We start from the raw sequence: 26,402 nt of genomic DNA on the forward strand, positions 1-26,402 counted from the left end.
ACGGTTGCACTTGATTAACTCTATTAATCACAGAAGCACTCAAAATGTAGGACTTAAAAGATTGTGACAGCTCTATTTGTTTAAAAAAAAAAAAGAATTACTACAGGCCTTGTTACGGCTGTTCCTGGACAAAGGCAGTATTTTTCTGTCCATAATTTTGCCTCCAATTGACTCTGTCAAGTTTCTAATAATAAAAAATAAATAAAAAATACTACAAGCCATGTTACGGCTGTTCCTGGACAACAGCAGTATTTTTCTGTCCATAATTTTGCCTCCAATTGACTCTGTCAAGTTGCTAATAATAAAGAAGACATTATGCAAATTGTCTCTGCTTCTCGACCATTTTTAGAGACACCTCAATGGTTTGATGCATTTGAAACATATTTAGGGGCTATTGGAGCATCACGTTACAGACCCAAGAGGAAAAAGTTTCTATTATTACATTCACTAGGATTTGAAGGGCGAGAGACGTTGAAACATCTTCCTGAGGTCGAGGCAGTGGATGGCAAAGAATTGGATGAAGAAACAGTAAAAAAACTCGTTCTGAGATTTGACAAACAGCTGAGTCTCGTTGTACTACGCCACAAGTTCTTCAAGAGGGTCCAGTTACAAAGTGAATCTATTGATGAGTTTGTGAGTGCTCTTCGTAAATTGTGTGCACAATCTCAATTTGGCGCATTCCATGATCAGCTGGTCAGGGACCAGCTCATAGGGAATTGTTGTGACAAACACATCCAGCAAAGACTACTTACAATGGGGGATCCTTCACTTGAAGATGTGATCAAGCAGGCCAAGAGCATTGAACTGGCACAATCATCTCTTAAAGAACTTTCGGCTCAACGCAAAGAAGATGAGAAAGCTAATTTCAACGTTGTCTCTACACGCAAAGAACAAAAGCCTGTCAACAATCAATTTTTCAAACGGAGCAATATTTGTTTCAGATGTGGAAATTTTCCACATGCAAAAGATTCTAAGGGTTGTCCTGCTAAGAATGTGGTGTGTCACAAATGCAGCCGCATAGGTCACTTTGCTAGGGTATGTCAGAGTGCTGGGAACAAGAATGTCAAGGTTAACAGTGTGTCTGAAACCAGTGAGGTATCAAACCAATATTTGGAGAATGAGTTCTGTGATATGATTGTAGAGGTCACAGATGAACAAGCTCTATCAGGGAATCCTGAGGAGTATGTGGATCCTTACGTGGATATTTATGTGGGTGGCAAAATTCTCCATCTGCTTGTGGACTCTGGTGCACGTATCACCATGATAACTCTAGACTTGTTTAGGAAAACATGGGGTTCCAGGAAACTGTTCCCACCCGATAGAGCTCCGGTTTCCTCTGAAGGTAGGAGGATAGAACTGAAAGGTTTCATTGAAGATGTTTTGTAATTCAAGGGGCGCAAGATCCGGGAAAAAGTGTATGTTGCAGTCAAGGGTCTCAACATTTTAGGTTGGTTTCATCAAGGCCTCTTTGGTATGGTGCTGAGACCCGGTACCAGCGAGCAGGTGATGGTAGTTAAAGACTATAGTGGTTTGAATCTGAAAATCCTCCATATGATGTTCCCTAGTGTGTTTGGGAAAAAAGTTAGGACGTATCAAAGGTTTCAAACATAGAATCAAAGTTAAAGAAGGCGCCATTCCCATTAAGCACAAATTGAGAGCGATCCCTTTCGGCTTGAGGGAGGACCTTAAGTTGGAGTTGGAAAAATTACACTCGTCTGGGGTAATTGAGCCGATTGAGTCTAGCTTGTGGTTGTCCCCAATTGTTGTTGCTCGCAAACGCAGTGGCGAGATGCGCTTATGTGTTGACTTAAGGAGTATGAACAAGGAGATTTGGGTTGACTCTTTTCCTTTACCCAGAATTAATGATTTGTTAGAGAAACTCAGTGGTGCGTTGTGGTTTTCCAAAATTGACTTGGCCTCGGCATATCACCAAGTTGTCCTTGAAGAAGACTCTAGACATTATACGGCTTTCAACACGCCTTTTAGTACTTTCCAATTTCGCAGGATGCCTTTGGGCATGCTGGAGCAGCCTCAGTTTTCCAGTGCATCATGTCACAATTGCTGAGGGAAGTTGAAGGTGTCCTGGTGTTCCAGGATGATGTACTTATTTTTGCAAAACAATTAACGGAACACGACACAGTGCTAAAACTAGTCTTACAGGTGTTTGAGGAGAATGGGGTGGTTGTAAAAGACGGCAAGTGTGAATTTTGGAAGAAGGAGATTGAGTTTTTGGGGCACGTGGTTTCGTCGGGGGTGTTAAACCGAGACCCGGGTTAGTTGATGCCGTTTGTAAATGTCCTTCCCCAAAGAAAAAGGAGGAGCTTCGCTCTTTTGTAGGATTATGTGAGTTTTATTCCAGGTTTATTCCTGATTATGCCTCCAGGATGAAATGTTTGTCTAATATGTTGAAGAACAGTGTTGCATTCGTGTGGGACAAGGAATGTCGTGAGACGTTTGAGTTGGTGAAATCTGAAATGACCAATGCCAAAGCTCTACGTCCATACGATCCCTTATTAACGTGTAAAATATTGGTTGATGCCAGCAAGTATGGGTTGGGTGCTGTTCTAGTCCAGGATACTGAACAAGGTGAAGCTACAATCAGTTATGCTTCTAGAGTGTTGAGAGAAGCAGAGTTGAATTACTCGGTAATAGAAAAAGAGTTGTTGGCGGGTGTCTGGGCAAGCGAAAAGTTCAGAAGTTATGTGTGGGGTAGAAGGTTTGTTATTGTGACGGATCATAAACCGCTGCTTTACATTCTCAGGGGTGATAGAACCAATTATACTACCCCGCGTATTGCTCGACTCATGACTAAATTGTTGCAGTATGACATAGAGGTTACGTTTTTACCTGGAAAAGTCAATGTAAGAGCTGATTTCCTCTCTAGATTACCTACTGAGGGGTTGGATGATTTTGGTTCTGAGGATGATAGAGAGGATTGTTTTGTTGCCAGTGTGGATCTTCCAGTGTCCAAGGCCTATAACAAAACTGATTGGGAGGTGGCGTTTCTAAATGATCCGGTGTTGGCCCAAGTTAAGGAATTTGTGACCAATGGATAGCCGAAAGAAAAGAATGTTGCTTTACCGTTACAACCGTTTTGTAAAGTTGCAGATGAAATTTCAATAGAAGATCAGATACTCTTGAGGGGTGAGAGGTGTATCCCTCCGCATGGAATTCGTTCTGGTTTGATAAATTCGGCACATGATAGACATTTTGGAGCGACTATGACGAAAAGAAGGTTAAGGGAGAATTATTGGTGGCTATCTATGGATAAAGATGTTGATGCTGTGGTCAAAGGGTGTGTGATTTGTAACAATTTCTGTTGTGTTGTTTGACTTTAGTTTGTTCAGCTAGTCACAGGTTGTTAGCATTAATGATGGGCAGTAACACACATACACTGACAGTGATGATTCACATTATGTCATTAAAACCTCAGAAATATTCTTATTCTATATTACTTTCTATGTTAAATAAGAGAGAATGTGAGCCTAAAAGTAATTTTAACAGAAGCATTTCTACCTAGCTCTGTGCCATCAATGTAAACCCAGTATCAATGATTTTGTACCAGCCCTAGCTTTTCTTTTATGGCTTATATTTAGCTTGCTCTGTCATAGCTATATAATTGAAGACCTACTAACTTACCTGCTAGGTCACTAAAACCTCGCCTAGCACCACCACCCTAAGGGATTTTTCATACAGTGGCAAGAAGCTTACCTGAAAACCCAAGATTGCCTATCACAGAAGCTTTAGATTTCTGGCAGAAAAAATCTGTGAGATTCCTGGATTAAAGTATACACACAGAATAAAAAATTCCTTCTCGGGTAATGCACCCATGGTTAGGAAATTCCACCTTCCTCCTCTCTGTTCATCTGCCTTCTCTTGTTGTTTTCACTGGTGTCACCATCCTATACTCTCACTCTTTGGGTGATTTCTAACCTTTTAATTTATGTTCTACTGTGTACCCACACTTCATTGTTGTGATTTGTAATATCTAATGTTCATTAAAAAATGTTTAATTGACAGTATTGTTTTCAAATGGCTGCACTCCAGCTGGGGTGCTATGTGCAGCAAAACTCTTGGGCTGAAAATAAGCTGTTTAGAAAATGAAATGAATAATATATTAGTGTTAGAAATGGGGTCTCTAGTTGGCAGTCCGTTTGCACCCTGTCCAAGTAGGGACCCTCACTCTAGTCAGGATAAGGGAGATACCCAGCTCAGAGAACCGCCTGCTCACCCCCTTGGTAGATTGGCACGAGCAGTCAGGCTTATCTCAAAAGCAATGTATGAAGCATTTGCACATAACACACAGTAACACAGTGAAAACACTACAAAGGACACCACACCAGTTTTAGAAAAATAGCCAATATGTATCTACATAAAACAAGACCAAATACGATAAAAATCCAACATGCAGTAATACATATATGAATTCTGCAAGTTACTTAAAAGCACACTTCCTTGAAGTCGATAGCTCCACCTGGGGCTATCACGGTGACGTGATCAACAAAAACAACAGTTCAGGTGGGCTGCAGTGTCGTGGGCCAGCGACCGTGTCGGGAAGACCCGTAAACAGTACCTTGGAAATGCAAGGCATTGTGATCCTCATGATGAGATCGAGTGCGGTATCACTGGCATTGCAGGCATCGGTTCCAGAGGTCGGTGCAGGGGTCGCAGGGCCCTAGGAGTCACACGCATTGCATATCAATACCGGGAGGATGATGAAGTCAGGAGCGCTGGCGTGGCTCGTGTCAGGGCTGCGGTGCAAAGCGGGATGATGAGACGTGCAGTGCGCACAGGTCATGGTGCAGGCAGTGGCTCAGTGACGGCATCCAGCAGCGTCAGTGGAACCAGGGCTGAGGTGTGAAGTGGGGCGGTGCGACGTGCGGTGTCACCAGGCCACTGTGCAGGCAGCGTCGTTGTCATTGCTGAAGCGCCGCCATCTGCAGGTCCAAGTTGGCAGTGTGAAGTGGGCCAGGCTCCGATCGGTGCCCAGAGGTTGTGGTGCAGACAGGGACATCAGGTGATGACACTGGAGTCGCTGGTGCTGGTGTGGGTGGACTGAGGTTATGGTGTGGTGGCATTGCAGTGGATTTTCTTCTTGAATAGCACAAAACACACAGTTCCCAGTGCTGTAGGCTGATGAGACTGAAGTCTTTGGTATCGCCGAGGCTTTCAACCGGAGGCAAGCTTTACTCCAAGCCCTTGGAGAACTTTCTCAAGCAGGATAAACAGCAAAGTTCACTATTTGCTCTCTTTTGAGGCAGATGCAGCAACTGTAGGCCAACCCAGCAAAGCAACACAGCAAAGGGGCAGTACTCCTCTTCCTCTTGACAGAGGTTCCTCTTGATCCAGAAAGATTCTAGCAGTCTGGGGTTTTGAGTCCACTACTTATACCCCTTTCTGCCTTTGAAGTTTCCCAACTTCAAAAAACAGTCTCTCTTGTTTACAGCATCCTGTCTTGCCCAGGCCAGGCCCAGACACACAACAGGGGGTTGGAGACTGCATTGTGTTAGGGCAGGCACAGCCCTTTCAGGTGTGGGTGACCACTCTTCCCTCCACTCTAGCCCAGATGGCTCATCAGGATATGCAGGTTACACCCCAGCACCCTTTGTGTCACTGTCTAGAGGAGATGTACAAACAGACAAACTGTCAAACTGACCCAGATGGGGAATCCACAAACAGGCAGAGTCACAGAATGGTTTAAGCAAGAAAAATGCATACTTTCTAAAAGTGACATTTTCAGACTAACAATCTAAAAACCAACTTCACTAAAATGTATATTTTTACATTTTGAGTCCAGAGACCCAAAACTCCATATTTATCTGCTCTCAAGGCGGAAACTGCACTTTAAGAATATTTAAAGGCAGCCACCATGTTACCATATGAGAGAGATTGGCCTTGCAATAATGAAACCTGGATTTGGCAGTATTTCACTGTTTGGACATGTAAATCACATCAGTGCAAGTCCCACCTTTAACATACACTGCACCCTGTCCCTGACGCTTCCTAGGGCCTACCTTAGGGGTGCCTTACATGTATAAAAAGGGAAGGTTTAGGCCTGGCAAGCGAGTACACTTGCCAAGTCGAACTGGCAGTTTAAAACTGTACACACAGACACTGGAGTGGCAGGTCTGAGCCATATTTACAGGGCTACTCATGTGGGTGGCACAATCAGTGCTGCAGGCCCACTAGTAGCATTTTATTTACAGGCCCTGGGCATCTCTAGCGCACCTTACAAGGGACTTACCAGTAATGCAAATATGCCAAACATGGATAAACCAATCAACAGTACAATTTACATAGGGATCACTTGCACTTTAGCACTGATTAGCAAGGGTAAAGTGTGCATAGACGATAAGCCAGCAAAACAGAGTCCAGTATACCATAAAAACAGGAGGTCAGAAGGCAAAAAGATAGGGGAGACACGCCAAAAGCTGCCAAGTCAAACAATTGGCTTCACCTGTATCATGGATAACTTACCAGTTCTGCTTGGTCCTGTCATAAATGCAGGCCAGGTATAACTGACCCCTTACCAGTGCTACCTGCACCTGTATCACTAACGCTTTACATGCTCTGCCTGCTTCTGCATCACTGATGCCTTACTGGTTCTGTCTGCTTCTGTATCACTAATGCTTTACCTGCTCTGCCTACTTCAGTCTCACTGATGCCTTACTGGCTATATCTGAATTAGTAACAGTGATACCTTAACGGTTCTGTCTGTTTCTCCATCATTGAAGTCTTACCAGCTCTGCCTGCTCCTGTACCACTGATATCTTACCATCTCTGTGCTTCTTTATCACTGATTCCTTACCAGATCGTTATTGTCCTCTATCACCGCCAGCCGGGAGTCCCTAGAGGTGCATTCTTCATGGCTCACACTCCAGCTCTTCTCATCTAGTTTTTCTGGGAAAAAATAGCACTTCTCTCCATGCTGATGCCAGTTTAGAGGACAAGATGGTATACAGTGAGCTGCAGCTGAAAGAAGAAATTAAATGAAAGGTTTATGTGGACTTCAAATATCGACTAAAGAAGATGAATAGCATGCCCCAGTCAAGAGTATCATCCTTTCATTACTATTTCAATATGCAGACTTAGCTGCTCAAAACTGAAATTTGTATCTGTTTTATGGCCCACGGAATTGGCTACTGGAAGGTCTGATTCGGGCCTTTCATCCTTCTAAAGCAGATATCTGTAATACTGTGAAAGTGCTATTTACAGTGCTTTAAAACTAAGCACTGATAGCAAATGTTGCTTTTAAGTTGACATTTACAAAGTGAAGACAAACACCCAAAGTTTTCCTGAGGCTGGCAAAAAGAAGAGACTAACAATATATTCCCTACAAACAAAAGGGGGCTGTATCATGAACCGCTGCACTAGCTCAGTGCAGAGCACAGGCGCTTGCAATGTATTACAGGCTTTCATTTATCGCAATATTTATCAGAATTTGTGCATGATTTTCAGACAACACAACGTGGAACAAAAGGAGACATAGGGGGTCATTCTAACCCTGGCGGTCGGTGATAAAGCGGCGGCCAACCCGCCAACAGGCCGGCGGTCCAAAAAAGTTAATTCTGACCCTGGCGGGAACCGCCAACACGGCCCGCCACATTAACACTCCGACCGCCACGGCGGTACAGACAAACAGCGCGGCGGTCACCGCCAACAGGCAGGCGGCAGACAATGTACCGCCCACACCATCATAACTCACCAATCCGCCACCTTTTCCGGGGCGGGAGCCCCGCCGATAAAAACACGGCAGAAACAGACTACGAACGGGAAAACGCTCACCGAAACACACCCCATGAGTACGGAGGACAGCATGGAACCCGAATTAAACATCCTACCTGCTCTCGTCTACCTGCTCATCTACCACGAGTACGAACGCCGGCGCAGAAGACAACGGTGAGTACTGCACCTACGACACACGGGAGGGGGGAGGAGGAAAGGTTACAGCACACACATATGCGACCCCCACCCTCCCAAACTATGTACACACCAATGCAGAGCAACAAGTCACAGTGACACCACCCAAACCCCCCGGAAAAATGCAAAGACAGTATTTAATTGTGATGAAAAATTTATGAAAAAAATAGGCTCTGAAAAATATAGGTCAACTATGCAAAATATCCGAGCCAATTAGTCCAGTACATCAAAAGGAAATCGAATTGTCCGTGGGCCAAAGTGTAGCGACACAAGGGCAAAGCCCACACAGGAGACCTGAGTCCTTTGGAGAGAACACTGCAGGGGCATCTGATGACAAAACTACAGGCACCTCAGGGGGAAGGGAAGGGGGGGGCACCACAGCCACATGAGTCCACGACGCCAGATCCACGAAGGGGCCACCATGCCCACTGTGCCATCCTGGGGAGTGCAAAGCCACAGTCTCACAAGTCTCTACAGTGGGTGGGCTGCCCACTGTGCCATCCTGGGGAGTGCAAAGCCACAGTCTCACAAGTCTCTACAGTGGGTGGGCTGCCCACTGTGCCATCCTGGGGAGTGCAAAGCCACAGTCCATCAGGTGGATTACAGTCTCCACTGGTCAAGGAGAAGGCATGGTGGCCACAGTGAACCGTTAACAGTGCTTGAGACGGCGGTGCCCAGCGGAGCGGTGCTTGAGACGGCGGTGCCCAGCGGAGCGGTGCTTGACAGGAAGGGCCCAGTGGAGCGGTGCTTGAGATGAAGGGCCCAACGGAGCGGTGCTTGAGATGAAGGGCCCAGCGGAGTGGTGCTTGAGACGGCGGTGCCCAGCGGAGCGGTGCTTGAGACGGCGGTGCCCAGAGGAGCGGTGCTTGACAGGAAGGGCCCAGCGGAGCGGTGCTTGAGATGAAGGGCCCAGCGGAGCGGTGCTTGAGACGGCGGTGCCCAGCGGAGCGGTGCTTGAGACGGCGGTGCCCAGTGGAGCGGTGCTTGAGACGACGGTGCCCAGCGGAGCGGTGCTTGACAGGAAGGGCCCAGCGGAGCGCTGCTTGACAGGAAGGGCCCAGCGGAGCGGTGCTTGACAGGAAGGGCCCAGCGGAGCGGTGCTTGAGATGAAAGGCCCAGCGGAGCGGTGCTTGAGACGGCGGTGCCCAGCGGAGCGGTGCTTGAGACGGCGGTGCCCAGCGGAGCGGTGCTTGAGATGGCGGGGCCCTGTTCAGCGGTGCCTATCTTCACGGCGGGCCCTGTTCAGCGGTGCTCTTCTGCACGGCGGGGCCCTGTTCAGCCGTGCTCTTCTGCACGGCGGGCCCTGTTCAGCGGTGCTCTTCTGCACGGCGGGGCCCTGTTCAGCGGTGCTCTTCTGCACGGCGGGGCCCTGTTCAGCGGTGCTCTTCTGCACGGCGGGCCCTGTTCAGCGGTGCTCTTCTGCACGGTGGGCTCTGTTCAGCGGTGCTCTTCTTCACGGCGGGGCCCTGTTCAGCGGTGCTCTTCTGCACGGCGGGCCCTGTTCAGCGGTGCTCTTCTGCACGGCGGGGCCCTGTTCAGCGGTGCTCTTCTGCACGGCGGGCCCTGTTCAGCGGTGCTCTTCTGCACGGCGGGCCCTGTTCAGCGGTGCTCTTCTGCACGGCGGGCCCTGTTCAGCGGTGCTCTTCTGCACGGCGGGGCCCTGTTCAGCGGTGCTCTTCTGCACGGCGGGCCCTGTTCAGCGGTGCTCTTCTGCACGGCGGGGCCCTGTTCAGCGGTGCTCTACTGCACGGCGGGCCCTGTTCAGCGGTGCTCATCCAGTAAGTCAAGGGAGCCACACCTGGGCTGGACTCCCTGCTCAGTCGCCCTCCGATCGTGAGGTTTCGGGACCCTTTGGTGACGGAGTCCTGGGCCCTTTGGTGTCCTCCCTTACAGCTGGGATGGGGCATGTGGGGCCCTCCTGCTCCGCGCTCCTGCTGCCTGACTTCTCCGCCCTGCTGCCCTTTCGCTCCTTAGATGTGGCTCTCGGGCCCTTGCCTCCCCTAGATGTTGTGGCTGGTGAAGTGGGCGAACTTTGCTCCTTGGGGGCAGCCGTGTCACTCCTCTCACGGCGGCCCTTTTGTTTCCTGGTCCTCTTGCCTGGGGGGGGGGCTGGATGTGTCCTTGCTGCTGATCGAAGTGTCACTGCTGGCAAAGGGTGGACTCCAGAACCCTGGAACAACAGTGACACTCGAAGCTGGGCTGGTGATGGCTGAGGTGCTCTTGGGACTCTTTGCAGATGGAGGGGGTGGGTCATCGGAGGGAAAGAGGTTAAGATTAGCAAGGAAAATTTTCTTAGGACCAAGGTAAAGGGTAGGAGAAGTGGTGATGGGAGTGGAGGCAGAGGATGTGGTTGTAGGAGAGTCAGGTGTGCTGTCTTTGGGTGAAGGTGCTGGTGCTGTAGGCTGTCGTGAGGTGGATGGCTGTTGGGTGGGTGGCTGCCTGCGTTTGTGTGTCTTGGAAGAGGGGGTGACAGACACAGTGGGAGAGGACACAGGGGACGTGTAAATGGCAGTGGGGGTGGTGACTGCACGCGTGCGGACTGTACTGGAGGGTGAGGTGGTGATGGAAGCACTGGCTGATGTTGGTGTGCATGCAGGTGTGAATGTAGACGCCACAGGGAGGGAGGAGGGAGACGAGGAGGAGGGGGACACAGAGGTGGTAGTGACTGTTGGAATGTCTGCATCTGGGTGTTGCTTGGGTGAGTGTTTGTGGGATCTGTGGTGCTTGTGTCTGGATGAGCTGACCTTGGGTGTTGAGGTGTGTGCAGGCTGGTCAGATGGTGTGTATGGGATAGGCTGAGGAACAGGAGACAGAGACAGGCTGGAGGCAGTCAGAAGAGGGAGGCAGGAAACAGGGACAATGGCTGCCGTCAGTGCTGAGGCCAGTGAATTGAACGATCGTTGATGGGCAGCCTGACCCGAATGAATGCCCTCCAGGTAGGCATTGCTCCGATGCACCTCCCTTTCTACCCCCTGGATGGCATTCAAAAGGGTAGTCTGCCCAACAATGAGCGTCCTCAGGAGGTCACTGAGCTCCGCACTGTTGGCAGCAGGGGTGACAGGGGCAGGGGCTGAGGTGCCTGGGGCGAAGGAGACGCCCGCCTTCCTGGGCGAACGGGCACGGAGCGTAGGCTGAGTGGCTGCTGGGAGGGCGGGGCTGGTGCGGCTGTACCTGTAGAGGCGGGGGGCACGGATGTTGCCGCCACCGCTAGGGAGCTCCCATCCGAGGACGTGTCAGTGCCGCTGGTGTCACCACCGGTCCCCGTTGTGGTGCTCCCCTTGCCCTCCGGATCACTGGTGCCCTCGGTGTCTGTTCCTGGGCCCACCGGGGCCTTGTGACTTGCAGCTCCCTCGTGCTCCGATGCCATATCTCCTCCGCCTGATGATGCTAATGCACACATGCACAAGAAGCTGAAGAAGAAGGGTGGGGGGAGAAAAACGAAGACCAGGTTGAGTGCATGCAATGTCAACACCGTTGGAGGAGAGGACAGACACAGGAGCCTCATGCACTAAGCCGCGCATTCGGGGTACACTACTCAGTACTTCTGACTAGGACAACAGATCTAGAGACGACAAACGCGCACATGTGTGATGCTAGACCATCAATAGCTGTACTTGTCACCCTACAGAGGTGGGGGCCATGCCTAAGGGAGAGGACTACACTACAGAAAGCGCCCTGGCCTAATGTCACCCACAGCCCTCCTCCCCCACCCAGACGCCTCCACTGCGCAGAAAGATAGGAGAATGTGCTGATACTCACCCCCTTGTGTCTGCTGTGATGTCCTCAAGCGCCCATCCAAATCAGGGTAGGCCACCACCAGGATCCGGGACATCAGGGGGGTCATGGTACGACTGGCACCCCTCCTAGGTTGGGAGGCCATCCCCAGCAGTGACTCGGCGGTCTTCCTGGTCCCGCGGCGGATGTCCTCCCACCTCTTGCAGCAGTGGGTGCCCCGTCTGTTGTGGACCCCCAGGTTCCGGACTTCCTTGGCGATGGCACGCCAAATGTCGACTTTCTGATGGGCGCTGACCTATTTGACATGTACAGGGTGGGAAGGAAACAATCATCAATGACCTGCATGTTAGATGTGATTGGCACCCCCCCACCAACTCTGCCATATGGCACATGCTCTCATGCTCTCATCTGTTGGGCGTTGCACTCCTCATTCGCCCCCCACCTCACCAACTTACATCCACCCCACTCCACACAGGCATAGCCCATTCCATGTGCACCCGGTGTACTTACCTGTTGGTCTGGAGGACCGTAGAGTAACGCATACTGGGGGAGGACCCCATCCACGAGCTTCTCCAACTCTTCAGACGTGAAGGCAGGGGCCCTTTCCCCAGTCGCAGCAGCCATTGTCCCTTCCAGACCGAGCTCACAGCAGCACTTGCAGTATAGGTCCTCTCCTGTGGATGATCAGGTCTCGAGTGATTAAGCAGATAGAAAATGGCGGTCACGCCCGCGGCGGTGCGTACCGCGGCGGTGCGTACCGCGACCTCCGGCGCACATCGTCATTGGCTCCTGAAACCCGTAGGCTTCAATGTTAACCAATGCGGCTTCGTATAGCGGTCTTCGACCGCCTACCGCCACGGTGTCCAAAGCCAGCGCATTGACCTCACATCCCATTGTCCCACTTCACAGGTCAGGCAGCCGCCATTTCAAGGGCCCACATGGCATGATTTCAACTGCGTCACACAGGCCTAGGCCTTGCATTGCCACACATACACGCCTTTCAATACATAGATAACCGTGTGCTATGCAAGCTGTGGTGAACGTACCTGTGATTTGCTTGACTCTGTGCTCCATGTTGTCCTTCCTAGGCACCGTCCGCTGGGACTTGCGAGGAGAAGGATGAATCCTCGCGTGTACCGACCGCTGGTGGACCTGTCAACAATGGAAGAACGCCACATCATACTACGATACCGACTTGACCGTGCCACTATCCATGAACTGTGTGCCCAGCTGGAGCCAGCCCTGATGTCCCCCATCCACCAACCCACAGGAATTCCCCCTCTGGTGCAGGTTCTGTCAGTCCTCCATTTTCTTGCAAGTGGCTCATTCCAGACAACAGTGTCCATGTCATCTGGAATGTCTCAGCCCATGTTTTCAAATGTTTTGTCTAGAGTGTTGTCTGCCCTGACGAAACTCATGCGGAGTTACATTGTATTCCCTGAGGAGGTTGATTTGCCCACTGTGAAGGGTGATTTTTATGCCCTTGGACATATTCCCAACATCATTGGTGCCATTTATGGGACCCATGTGGCCTTAGTACCCCCAAAAGACGATGAGCAGGTGTACAGAAACAGGAAAAATTACCATTCTATGAACGTCCAGGTGGTCTGTTTGGCTGACCAGTACATCTCCCATGTGAATGCCAAGTTCCCTGGTTCAGTGCATGACGCGTATGTGATGCGTAATAGCAGCAACCCTTATATGATGGAACAGCTACAGGGACAACGTGTGTGGCTAATAGGTGACTCTGGTTACCCCAACCTGCCTTGGCTATTGACCCCAGTGAGGAATCCCCGGACCAGGGCAGAGGAACGGTACAATGAGGCCCATGGGTGAACTAGGAGGATCATAGAAAGGACCTTTGGCCTCCTGAAGGCCAGGTTTAGGTGCCTGCATATGACAGGGGGATCCCTGATGTACTCACCAAAGAAGGTGTGCCAGATCATCGTGGCCTGCTGTATGCTTCACAATCTGGCATTGCGACGCCAGGTGCCTTTCCTGCAGGAGGATGGTCCAGATGGTGGTGTTGTAGCAGCTGTGGAGCCTGTGGAGAGTGAAGAGGAGGAAGACTCAGAGGACGACACAGACAACAGGGACAGAGTTATCCAACAGTATTTTCAGTAGCACACAGGTAAGAATCACCCATGCCATTTTACATTTCCTGAAAGCCTCCTGCATCTCAACTTGGTCTATTTCCCCCCAGTTCTTTTAAACTGATGTTTGATTTTCCCTTCCCTTTTCAGTGCTGTATGACCCACTGTGTGACTTCTGCTTGGTTAGCCCATGGACTTATGCTTATTGACCTCGGTATGTGTTCAGCACAAAGTTAACAGAACATAATTGATCTGTAATGTGTTCTACTTTTGTAAATAATACAGGCTGACTCCTGATTGATTTCAGTGCAATAAGTGATTTATTTTTAGTGCTATAGATTGGTACATGATGGTGAAACAGTGATGGGTGGGGGTGGAGTAATGTCCATGGCAGAGTCCAGTTCTCAGTCTCACAGGTGCATTGTATATATGCCTGTGGAAGGATGGAGCAGGGGCAGTTCAAGGTTGGACAGGGTGGCAATGTGGGACAGTGGGATGACTTCAGGGGGTATCTCATGCTGGCGGGGGTCTTGACATCCTACTCTGTCTATTTTTTTGATCTCAGGCTCCTCTTGCGGGGTGGTTGTTCTTCAGCAGGAGGTGGGGTTCTGGTGGGCTGTCGTTGTGGTGGGGCCTCCTGTCCACTAGCGCCGGCAGAGGTGGTAGGCTGTTCCTGGTCCGGGCTAGTGACAGGGGCCCTGTGTGGTGCCACATGGTCTGCCAACGTGTCTTCTATACGGTTGAGGGCCTGGACTATGCTCCCCATAGCGGTAGAGATGTTGGTGAGTTGATTGCTGAACCCCATGTAGCGTTCCTCCTGCTGTGCCTGGATCTCCTGGAACCTGGCCAGTACCGTCGCCATCGTCTCTTGGGAGTGGTGGTAGGCTGCCATGATGGTGGTGAGGGCCTCTTGGAGAGTGGATTCCCTGGGCCTCTCCTCCCCCCCCTGTCGCACAGCAACCCTCCGAGTTGCCCGGTTTCCCCCGGCCTCTGTCCCCTGGACGGTGTGCCCACTACCACTGCCCCCAGGTCCCTGTTGTTGTTGGGGTGGTGGGTTAGCCTGGGTGCCCTGTAGTGGCAGACACACTGCTGCTTGACCTGTCCTAGAGACAGAGGCATGGGCCCGCTGGGTGGGAGCTGTGCTGTTGTTCCCAGAGGGGGTTGGGTCTGCTGTGGCCTGTGTCTGGGTGAGGGGAACCGACTGTCCAGAGGTCCCCGATGGTCCGGGCTGGTCATCAGGTTCCGGGTCGACGGAGCTGCTGTCATCACTGGGGGCCTCTTCCGGGGGTGGGATGGACATTTCTGGACCCTCCTGACCGGTGTGTTGGCGTTCGGGTCCTGCATGGGTTAAGAGAGTATGGTTATTGTTTCTGTGTGTGCTATTGCGTGCAATTTATGTGTGCCCTTGTCCCCCAGTGCTGGCATTCCCTTGGGGGAGGTGTTGTGTGGGTGTGTTGTGGGGGGGGGATGGGTATGTGCAGTGGTCATGCTTAGGTGATGGGTGTCCTTAGTTTGTGGTGGCATGCAGGGGTTGGTGTTGGGTGGGTTGTGCTGGAGAGACATTCTCAGGGAGGATGTGTGATGGGGGGTTGGGGATGAGGGTGGGGGTGGGGGTTAGCATGCTTGGGGGGGTGAAGTAGTTGAGATTGTACTTACTAGAGTCCATTCCTCCGTGTACTCCAGCGAGGCCATCAGGGTGCAGGATGTTTAGTACCTCTTGCTCCCATGCTGTGAATTCGGGTTGAGTGGGTGGGGGTCCCCCGCCAGTCTTCTGCACTGCGATGTTGTGTCGCGAGACCATCGAGCGCACCTTTCCCCGTAGGTCGTTCCAGCGTTTGCGGAAGTCGTCCCGATTTCTGGGATGCTGTCCCACCGCGTTGACCCTGTCCACGATCCGCTGCCATAGCTCCGCCTTCCTGGCTATAGTGGTGTGCTGCACCTGTGAGCCAAAGAGCTGGGGTTCAACTCTTATAATTTCCTCCACCATGACCCGGAGTTCTTGGTCCGAAAAGCGTGGGTGCCTTTGGGGTGCCGTGGGGTGGTGTGGATGAGGTGTGGGGTGTTGTATGTGGTGATGGGTGTGTTGGTGTGTGGTGCTTTGTGCTTCTATGTGGTGTGTGTGATGGTGTAGTGTGCCTCTGTGTGATGTAGCTCTCTATTCCGTGATGTGTCTCTCTCTCTTTCGTCTCTGATCTTTGGTCGTAAGGGTTTGTGGGTGATGTGGGTGTTTGTTTTATATTGTGTTGGGTATGTGGGAGTGTTGTGTGTATGTGTTTCAGGTGTGTGTATTTCAAATTGTCCAATGTGGTTGTGTTTTGTAGATGTGTGTGTATTTTGACCGCGGCGGTGTGTACCGCCAATGGACTACCGCGGTTGAAAGACCGCCGCGTGAATTTGTGGGTCAGAATGACATGGGCGTGTTTCTGTTGGCGTGGCGGTGGAGGTTTGGTCATCTCCAGTTTACCACTGGCCGCTGATGTGGCGGCCTGCTGTGGAGGTCGGATTTTTGGAGGTTTGGCAGTTGTGGGTCAGAATGACCGTGGCGGTTTGCCGCGGCGGTAGAATGGCGGACTTCTGACCGGCGGTAAAGGCCTTTTACCGCCGAGGTCAGAATGACCCCCATAGGCTGCTTACTGTGTTGCCTGTAAATCTTGGATCAACCTAAAGAAATACAGTGAAAGAAGATAAAAACTGCTGCTGAGATGTGCGCTGCCCCAGGGCAGTGATGATGACGGGGCCCAAAAGAAGCACCAATGTTCACTCTAAAGAAAGAGAGGCCATTACATTTTGCCTGTCAAAGTGTCTGCCAAAAACATAAACTTTTATGTTCAACTTAATTTGGAGTAATATTTCTGCATACCTAAATACAGTGCTCAACAAGTGTTAAAAATGCATCCTGTCTTGAATCTCCTTAAAGACATAGAAAAGTTCATTCAAGAAGCTCAGAAGTTCTATTAAAACATTGGCATCTCTAAAGACAATTGAGCTGCAGGTCCATATGAACTTGTATAGGCCCGCTGCTCTGAACATTTCAATGTCCTAATTCACAGCCACTGTGGCTCAGTGTTACTAGGGCTTCAGAAGGAGGGAGGGGTGAATGATGCCCTGCTCCTGTGCTGCTCAGCTACTGGGTCTCCCTGGATTAACTGAACTGCAAAAAGCAGTGCAGCTAAGCTAGGGAGAACCAAAGGCTGGCTACAGCCCCTTTCACAGCTCTTCCTGCAAATGTACAACAGCTAACAGCAGTCATCCTGCACACAACTGTTCACTGTAAAACATCTGCAGCCAGAGCTGTGAACAAAGGCTTCAGAGCCGAGGGAGATCTTAACTCTGGTAGAGTGGGGATATCAGTTAAATATCAGTTTGCGAAGTAAGGCTTACCAACTTATCAGGGAAGAAATCCCTATGTCACAGGCAATGAACCTTGCACATAGTTAGGATTAACCAGGAGCAGAACAATAATGAACTAGTCATCACCAGTTCAATAATGTTTTTCAGTCAATGATAAGAGTTGGTGTGAGTTCAAAAGCTTTATTTATCAGTCATTTTAATTGTTCAATCTTTGTTGAACCCAGCATTGAATATCATCAATCCATAGTTAATAAAGCATAGTTTTCAATCATTAACAGAATAAATACATTAAGGGTCATATTTATACTTTTTGACGCACAACTGCGCCAACGCAGTTGTGCGTCAAAAAATTTAACGCCGGCTAACGCCATTCCAAAGCGCCATGCGGGCGCCTTATTTATGGAATGACGTTAGCCGGCGGAGCTGACTGGTGTGCGTAAAAAAAAATGACCCACACCAGGCAGCGCCGGCGTAAGGGAAAATGGAGCTTGGGCGTCAAAAAATGGGGCAAGTCGGTCTGAGGCAAAAAATCTGCCTCAACCCGATTTGCGCCATTTTTTTTTACTCCCAACCCCCATTGAAATGACTCCTGTCTTAGCACAGACAGGAGTCATGCCCCCTTGCCCAATGGCCATGCCAATGGTCATTGGGCATAGTGGCATGTAGGGGGGCACAAATCAGGCCCCCCCTATGCCACAAAAAAAAAAAAACATTACTTACCTGAACTTACCTTAAGTTCCCTGGGATAGGTCCCTCCATCCTTGGGCGTCCTCCTGGGGTGGGCAAGGGTGGCAGGGGGTGTCCCTGGGGGCATGGGAGGGCACCTCTGGGCTCCTTCCGAGCCCACAGGTCCCTTAACGCCTGCCCTGACCAGGCGTTAAAAAATGACGCAAAAGCGGCTGGACGTCATTTTTTTTGACCCGCCCACTCCCGTGCGTCATTTTTGCACGGGAGTTTAAATAAGGCGCACATGCCTTGGAGTCATTTTTTAGACGGGAACGCCTACCTTGCATATCATTTCCGCAAGGTAGGTGTCCACGCTGAAAAATGACGCAAACTCCAAGATCTTTGGCGCTAGACGGGTCTAACGCCAAAGTATAAATATGGAGTTAGCTTTGCGTCAGATTTGCGTAAAAAAAAACAACGCAATTCCGGCGCAAACAGAGTATAAATATGCCCCTAAGCGTGTTCCATGAAGGAAATAATCCTCGTTCTAAATCTCATGATGGATTTGGGAAAACAAGAAAAAAGTGTCAGTCATAACAAATAAGAAGCTCCAAACAGAGAGGTAAAGACATAAAGACATAAAGCTTCAGAATCAAATGCCAAATATCAGTCAATGCAGAACTTCCCATAAAAAGAGGTTCAAAACTCAGTTGAGTCTCAGAACAGCATAAATTTGGCAGGAAAGTGAATAGGTCTGGGGAGAAGATCCCCGGAAAGAATGTCTTGGAAAGTGTCTAGTAATGTATCTGAGCAATAGTGTAAGAGCCTACTCTAGGAACACACACTAATATAAAAAATTATATCTAAACATTTCCAACTTGTTTCTTCTTCCTCTCGTCAGCCAATCAGCTCTTAGAGTTTTCATGAGAACAAGGAACATTTCGTCATCTTATCGCAGAAACAATAGTCCACAGACAACAATGTTTAAATGAACCATTTTTTATCAAAACTTTGTATAAATCCATGAGGGTTCTCATCATTCAGTTTGCTTAAGAAAACTTCAGTTTCATTGCGAAGTTTTTACCTCATTTTACTAAAGGCAAAACTACCTATTTATTCTCTATACTGTCATTGACTGATTAGAAACATTTCGCGGAGTTAAGATAAAACATTTTACTACATTAATATATGCTACCAAAATGTGTCTATGGGGAGGTCTAAACTAACCTCTTTTACATTAAATCATAATTTTCACATCGTGGTAGCTTGTCAAAAGTTTAACATTTCACATTCGTAACCTAGGTCAGATTTGCAGAATTTGCAGTATCAGCTATTCAAGCCTATTATGTGTGAGTGTGATAACCTACTGCTTTTGTACTTGAATTAAAAGACATTGCATTTTCATTTAAGGTTTACATGTTAATTCTACCCATTATTGCATTAATTTTCATAATTTAAAAAAACACTTCTGCAACCTCCTCAAGCTCTGAGAGGCCTTCGTTTTTCTAATTTGAACCTTCTGCCCTCATGGGGGGGAATCTTCTAATAGCTTTCTAGCCTGCATTGCAGTTTTAAAAATCTGAGCTTTCAGCACCTTCCTGCATATAAACAATCACATCCTTCAGTGCATACACCCTTGCACTATGGTGCAAGGATGCCTGCGTTGGGGCTAGCAGCTAAATGTATCTCCGGTGCAGTGGGAAACACATGGGGGTGTCATATTCCTGTAAATACTGTGCATCCCTGCGTTTCAGAACTGGTGCAGTGCAGCGCTGCTGATTTTGGTGCAGCACCGCACTGCACCAGTTTGTACTATATCTGGCCTTTGTTCTGTTCTGTACTGTTATGCTATGTTATTTGCATTCATCCACATATTCCATCTGGCATTGGTACTGAGCCTCGCAATCAAAAACATATATATATCACGAGTTCTTTACATATTCTATTTATGAATGAGTTGAACTATATGCAGTTCAGGATTGCACTTCTGCACGTACTGAATGAGGAAGGCATATGCAGTCAACACATCACAGTACCAGTGAAAAAAAGAATCTCTCAAGCCAAACTTTAGACATTTGCAGCATGAGGCAGGCATTAATGTGTTTCTGTCTGTGGGCTTCAAAACATGATCTCATTCCCCAGGGTGATTGCCAGTAGAATTCCAGGGAAATGCAGACTTCAATCCTTACCACAGCCAAGGTCCATCAACAGGAACTCTATACCCATGGGCAGTATGCCCTGGATTGCACTGATGATGCAAAGTAGAGTTGATAGTAGAAACAATCAGGCAGGCTGTTTTGTTTAATTTTCTGTCCTTGGTGTAACCTACTTTGGGAATTGGCCTTTACCGACAGGATCGCAGGACATTCTTATATCTGCTCCAAGATCTGGCCTGGCAGGTGACTGGATCCAATCGTGGAAGTATTATAAGAGTGGGAAAGCTGACCGTGGGCTCCTCTTTTTGTTCATATCAGAGCAAAATGGAGATCTGGTGGAGGCATCAACCCTGGGCCCACTGGATGTGATAATTGTGAGATCTGTGTGAGCAAATACAGGTTGGAGAGGATGGTATGTACCCCATCTCTAGCTAAGGTCATCCAGAGGACCCTACTGGACCACTTGTAGGTCATATAATCCTACACTATACTGTGAAGAAGATACTTTTGTGATATTTACTTTAGTTTTGAGAAAATGAAGCAAAATAAACCTTGTTAAAAGAACAATGTGAATTTACCTGATTTATTGGTGCACTTACATTCTTCTCTCTGTTTCAGGCTCATCTTCAGGCCCTCGGTCTCCCTGTGTAACCTGAAAACTGAAGCAAGAGGAGTTAGAAGAGAAGGAATCATCAGAGTGAAGTGCAAAGGTGAAGGAATGGTAGAGAGAGGAAGTGGTCAGCCTTTGGATTGGTCCTTCTACACCTCGAAGAAACTGACCTTCACAACACTTGTGATTCACAAGCCTTCAGATCCTCCTCTGCCTTTTCTATGAAGCATGAATTATTCCTCTGTTTTCTGTTATTTAAAAATATCCAGACATTCATCAGAACATAAATGTTTAGCTCTCCAAGCTTGGAATTTGTACAGTATTGGACCACATTAGCTAGTCACTGTTTGTATGACATTAGTGTAATAGTTTTAGTGACCCTAAAACTAAATGTGCTCTAGAGGGAGGAAAGTAGGGCACCTGGAGTGAGACTGATTTTCTTGTTGCACTTTGCTGGTGTCGTTAGATCCCCAGATTTTGGAGCAAATAAGAACAAATGACCAGGTATATAAAGGCACAAACCCAGGTGTACCACCATAAATTACAAACAAAATGATCAGTATATGGTGCTCAGTAGAGGACAGAGAGACCACTTCAAATTCCGTATGTAAGCTGAGGCTTCTTAATCAAACACCACTGAGCCCTGAGCAATCAAAGATGCATTGATAACATCAAATGTTCAAATTTTCCAAAACAAGTAAAAAGGATCAACGAAAGACATATTGAGACCATGAGAGTACCCTCTAAAATTGTGTTACACATAATCATGCAGTAAGTACTAAATACCAACTAGCAACTCCAAAACATCCATCAACCCAGACAGTGTTACAAGAGTGGTCCAGCATGCCTGTAAGGTCTCCGGAGATGGAGGAACATATTACTATCAACATTTTCCAAGCAGGAATGGACGCCAAACGAAACCATGTCAGTAACTTGTCTTACCAATAGTCACAACATTATGGGGGTCATTACAACATTGGTGGTAAAAGCCGCTTACCGCCATGCAGAAGACCGACAACACACCGCTGTGGCCGCGGAAATCCGCCTCAGCTATTATGACCCACATCCTAAAATCCGACAAAATTCTGACACCCACACAAGTCCGCCACACCAAAGGTCGGTGATAAACTGGCAAAAACAAAACCTCCACCGTCACGCCAACAGAAATACGCCCACACTATCACGACCCTCGAATCCACGCAGCGGTCTTTCTACCGCGGTATTCCATTGGCGGTACATACTGCCGTGCTCAAAATACACACATATCTCCAAAACACAGCCACATTGGACAATTCGAAATACACACACCTGATACACATACACACACCACTCCCACACACACTCAATACTATATAAAACACACACCCACATTACCCACAAACCCCTACGACAACAAAATCTGAAAGAAGGCCAGAGAGAGACACCACCATCCACAAACTAGCAGCAACAGGCACTCAACCCCATCACCCACACTACTTCCACGCACAAAACACCACACACCACTACATATCACCACACTTATCCCCACATACACCACCCCACACATCACCTACACCACCCCATGGCACGGCAAAGACACCCCAGGTTCTCGGAGGAGGAGCTCAGGGTCATGGTGGAGGAAATCGTCTGGGTAGAGCCTCAGCTATTTGGAGCACAGGTGCAGCACACCTCCATAGCTTGGAAGATGGAGCTATGGCGAAGAATAGTCAACAGGGTCAATGCAGTGGGACAGCACCCAAGAAATAGGGATGACATCAGGAAGAGGTGGAACGACCTACGGGGGAAGGTGTGTTCCGTGGTCTCCAGACACAACATCGCGGTACAGCAGACTGGCGGCAGACCCCCACCTCCTTCCCCACAACTAACAACATGGGAGGAGCAGGTCTTGACTATTCTGCTTCCTGAGAGCCTCGCAGGAGTCGGTGGAGGAATGGACTCTGGTAAGTCAAATCTTAACTATCATATCCCCCACCCTTCTTGCATGCTATCACAGACCCCCACCCTCGCCCCCTTCCCTATAACTCCAACTCCTCACTAATGTACTAATAACACAAACCACACATCCCAACACCAACCCCTGCATGACACAACAAAGCATGGACACCCATCACTAAAGCATGCCCACTGCACATACCCATAACACCCCCCTCAACCATCATCACACAAGCCCCCACACAGGAATGCTAGCACTGGGGTACACGCTCACCCACCCATTGCACATAATGACACACACAGATGCAATAATCATGCCTTTCCACCCCTGCAGGACTATCCAACGTCACCAGACAGGAGGGTCCAGACATCTCCACCCCACCCACAAAAGAGGCCCACAGTGATGACAGCAGCTCTGACCTACTGGTACAGATGCTCAGCCCGGACCATCGTGGGCCTCGGGACTGTCGGTTCCCCTCACACAGACACAGCCCACCACAGACCTTCCACCCTCTGGTAACACCAGCACAGCACCCACCCAGCGGGCCCATACCTCCATCCCCAGGACACGTCAATCAGCTGTGTGTCCACCACTACAGGGAACCCAGGATAACCCACCACCCCAACAACAACAGGGACCTGGGGGCAGTGGTAGTGGGCACACGGTCCAGGGGACGGAGGCACAGGAACACAGGGGAACTGGGAGGGCTGCTGTGCGACAGGGGGCGGACAGGCCTAAGGAACCCACTCTCCACGAGGCCCTCTCCTCCATCATGGGAGCATACCACCACTCCCAGGAGACGATGGCAATGGTCCTGGCCAAGTTTCAGTAGACCCAGCGGCTGCAGGAGTAACAGTATATGGGGTTCAGGGAGGAACTGAGAACCATCAGCACCGCCCTGGGCACCATCGTAGGGGTGCTGAAGGAGATACTTAACACCAGGAGGGACACTGTGGCACTCCAAGGGGCCCCTGACACTAGCATGGACGATGAACTGCCCACCACCTCTGCCGGCGCTAGTGGACAGGAGACACCACCACACCAGCACCCCACCCCCTGCAGACGGAGAACCACCCCGCAAACGGTCCCTGAGATCCAGGAACAAGACAGAGCACGATGCCAAGACCCCCGCCAAGAAATGAGACCACCCTGATTGTCATCATACTGTCCCACTTTGTAACCCTGTCCATAATGGAACTGCCCCAGCTCCACTTCCTATGCCCACATGGGCAATGCACCTGTGAGACTAATAGACTGGACTCTGCCATGGACATTCCTCCACCATCACCCCTCACCATTTTACAACCCCCTCCAATATTTAGCACTGCAATAAACACCCTTGAAGCACAAAACAATCTGGAGTCAGTCTGTGATTTTGAAAATGTGTATTAGCAATGACAGTGACAAAATGCATTCTCAAATGTAATGTCAACATACCTATGTCACACATCTCAAGTCCATGAGGAATCTAAGCAGATGACACACGTTGGAAACTACACCTGTGTAACCGTAATGGAAATGTACAACTGAGTTATCATATAGTGGTTGAAATCGACAGACAGGATAGAGGTAGAAGTGTGAAAGTACTTGTAGTAGGCAGGAATGTAGTCTTACCTGTGTGTCACTGGAAATATTGCTGGATAACTGAGTCCCTGTTGTCAATGTCTTCTTCCTCTGCTTCCTCCTCATCACTGTCCACAGGCTCCACAGCTGCCACAACACCGTCATCTGGACCATCCTCCTGCAGAAAAGGCACCTGTCGTCGCAAAGCCAAATTGTGAAGTATACAGCAGGCTGCGATGATCTGGCACACCTTCCTTGGTGAGTAGAATAGGGAACCACCTGTCATATAGAGGCACCTGAACATGGCCTTCAGGAGGCCGAAGGTGCGTTGGATCACTCTCCTAGTCCGCCCATGGGCCTCATTGTAGCGTTCCTCTGCCCTGGTCCTGGGATTCCTCACTGGGGTCAGTAGCCATGACAGGTTGTGGTAACCAGAGTCCCCTAATAGCCACACCCGGTGCCTCTGGAGTTGACCCATCACATAAGGGATGCTGCTATTCCGCAGGATGTAGGCGTCATGCACAGAGCCAGGGAACATAGCATTTACCTGGGAGATGTACTGGTCTGCCAAACATACCATCTGTACATTCATCGAATGATAACTCTTCCGGTTCCTGTACACCTGTTCACTCCTGTGGGGGGGGACCAGAGCTACATGGGTCCCATCAATGGCACCTATGATGTTGGGGATATGTCCAAGGGCATAGAAGTCACCTTTCACTGTTGGCAAATCCTCCACCTGAGCGAAAACGATGTAGCTCCGCATGTGTTTCAGCAGGGCAGACAACACTCTGGACAACACGTTGGAAAACATAGGCTGGGACAACCCTGATGCCATGGCCACTGTTGTTTGAAATGACCCACTTGCAAGGAAGTGGAGAACTGATAGCACCTGCACTTGAGGGGGGATCCCTGTGGGATGGCGGATTGCTGACATCAGGTCAGGCTCCAACTGTGTACACAGTTCCTAGATTGTGGCACGGTCAAACCTGTAGGTGATGATCAAATGTCGCTCCTCCATTGTCAACAGGTCCACTAGCGGTCGGTACACCGGAGGATTCCGCCATCTCCTCACATGTCCCAGCGGATGGTGCCTAGGAAGAACAACAGTGACCACAGAGTCAAACAACTCAGAGGTATGTACCCACAGTCTACACAGAACACCATTCATACACAGAATATGGCCTGTATTTGTGTTGTGCGACAAGGCCTAGGTCTGTGTGACGCAGTTGGTAATTAGGCCATGTGGGCCCCTGAAATGGCGGCTGCCTGACCTCTAAAGTGGGACAATGGGATGTGAGGTAACTGCGCTGGCGTTGTACACCGTTGTGGTAGGCCGTCGAAGATGTTGCATTGGTTAACATTGGACCCTATGGGTCCCAGGAGCCAATGACGATGTACGGCGGCGGTGATGCTACGCACGCCGCGGACGTGACCGCCATTTTCTATCTGTTGAATCACTCAATACCTTATCTTCGACAGGAGAGGACCTACACTGCAAGTGGTGCTTTGACCTCGGTCTGGAAGAGAAAATGGCTTGTGCGTCTGGGGAAAGGGCCCCTGCCTTCACTGCAGAGGAGTTGGAGAAGCTCGTGGACGGGGTCATCCCCCAGTACACGCTACTCTACGATCCTCCAGACCAACAGGTAAGTACACAGGGAGCACGTTGTATGGGCTATGTCTGTGTGGAGAGGGCTGGTTGTAAGAAGGAAGGGGGCACAGTTCTGCGTGCAACGAACGACTGTGAATGCATGTGCCACATGGCAAGGCTAGGGATGTGGGCCACTCACTTAGACGGTGCAGTTGCTAATGACTTCTCTTCTTCCCCTGTACATTTCCATGTGCCATCGCCAAGGACAACCGGACCCTGGGGGTCCACCACAGACGGAGCACCCACTGCCGGAAAAGATGGGAGGACATTCGCCGCTGGAGCAAGAAGACGGCGGAGGCTCAGCTGGGGATGGCCTCCCAACGTGGGAGGGGTGCCCGTCGCACCATGACCCCCCTGATGTTCCGGATCCTGGCGGTGGCCTACCCTGATTTGGATGGGCACATGAGGGCATCTCAGCAGACACAAGGGGGTGAGTACAACATCATTCAGCGGACAGTGAAGGTGTCTGGGTGGGGGAGGAGGGCTGTGGGTTTCCCCAGGCCAGGGCGAGTTATGTAGGCTAGGCCCCTCCGTAATGCAGGCCATGTGGCAACCCACCCCACCTCTGTAGAGTGCCAAGTACAGGTATACATGCCCCTGTGTCATCTATGTGTGCAGATGTCGACCATAGCCATGTAGGCCATATCTAAGGAATTGCATCTGTAGACCCCAACAGCGCGGCGTAGTGCAGGGGGCTGCTGTGTCTGTATTGTCCGCCAACGGT

General features: G+C 49.7%; 1 protein-coding gene across 1 annotated transcript in view; it reads right to left on the reverse strand.

Moving 5' to 3' along the window:
* The window catches only part of LOC138246797 (killer cell lectin-like receptor subfamily B member 1B allele A), a 204,395-nt gene that overhangs the window by 24,018 nt on the left and 153,975 nt on the right, over window positions 1-26,402 (reverse strand). The window contains exons 3-4 of the mRNA XM_069201559.1: window positions 20,500-20,580; window positions 6,809-6,972 (exon numbers count right to left, since the gene is read on the reverse strand). Of these exons, the coding sequence (XP_069057660.1) occupies window positions 6,809-6,972; window positions 20,500-20,580 (245 nt within the window). The remainder of the gene's footprint in view (window positions 1-6,808; window positions 6,973-20,499; window positions 20,581-26,402) is intronic.

The sequence above is a fragment of the Pleurodeles waltl genome, chromosome 7, assembly GCF_031143425.1.
Source record: "Pleurodeles waltl isolate 20211129_DDA chromosome 7, aPleWal1.hap1.20221129, whole genome shotgun sequence".
Lineage (NCBI taxonomy): Eukaryota > Metazoa > Chordata > Amphibia > Caudata > Salamandridae > Pleurodeles > Pleurodeles waltl.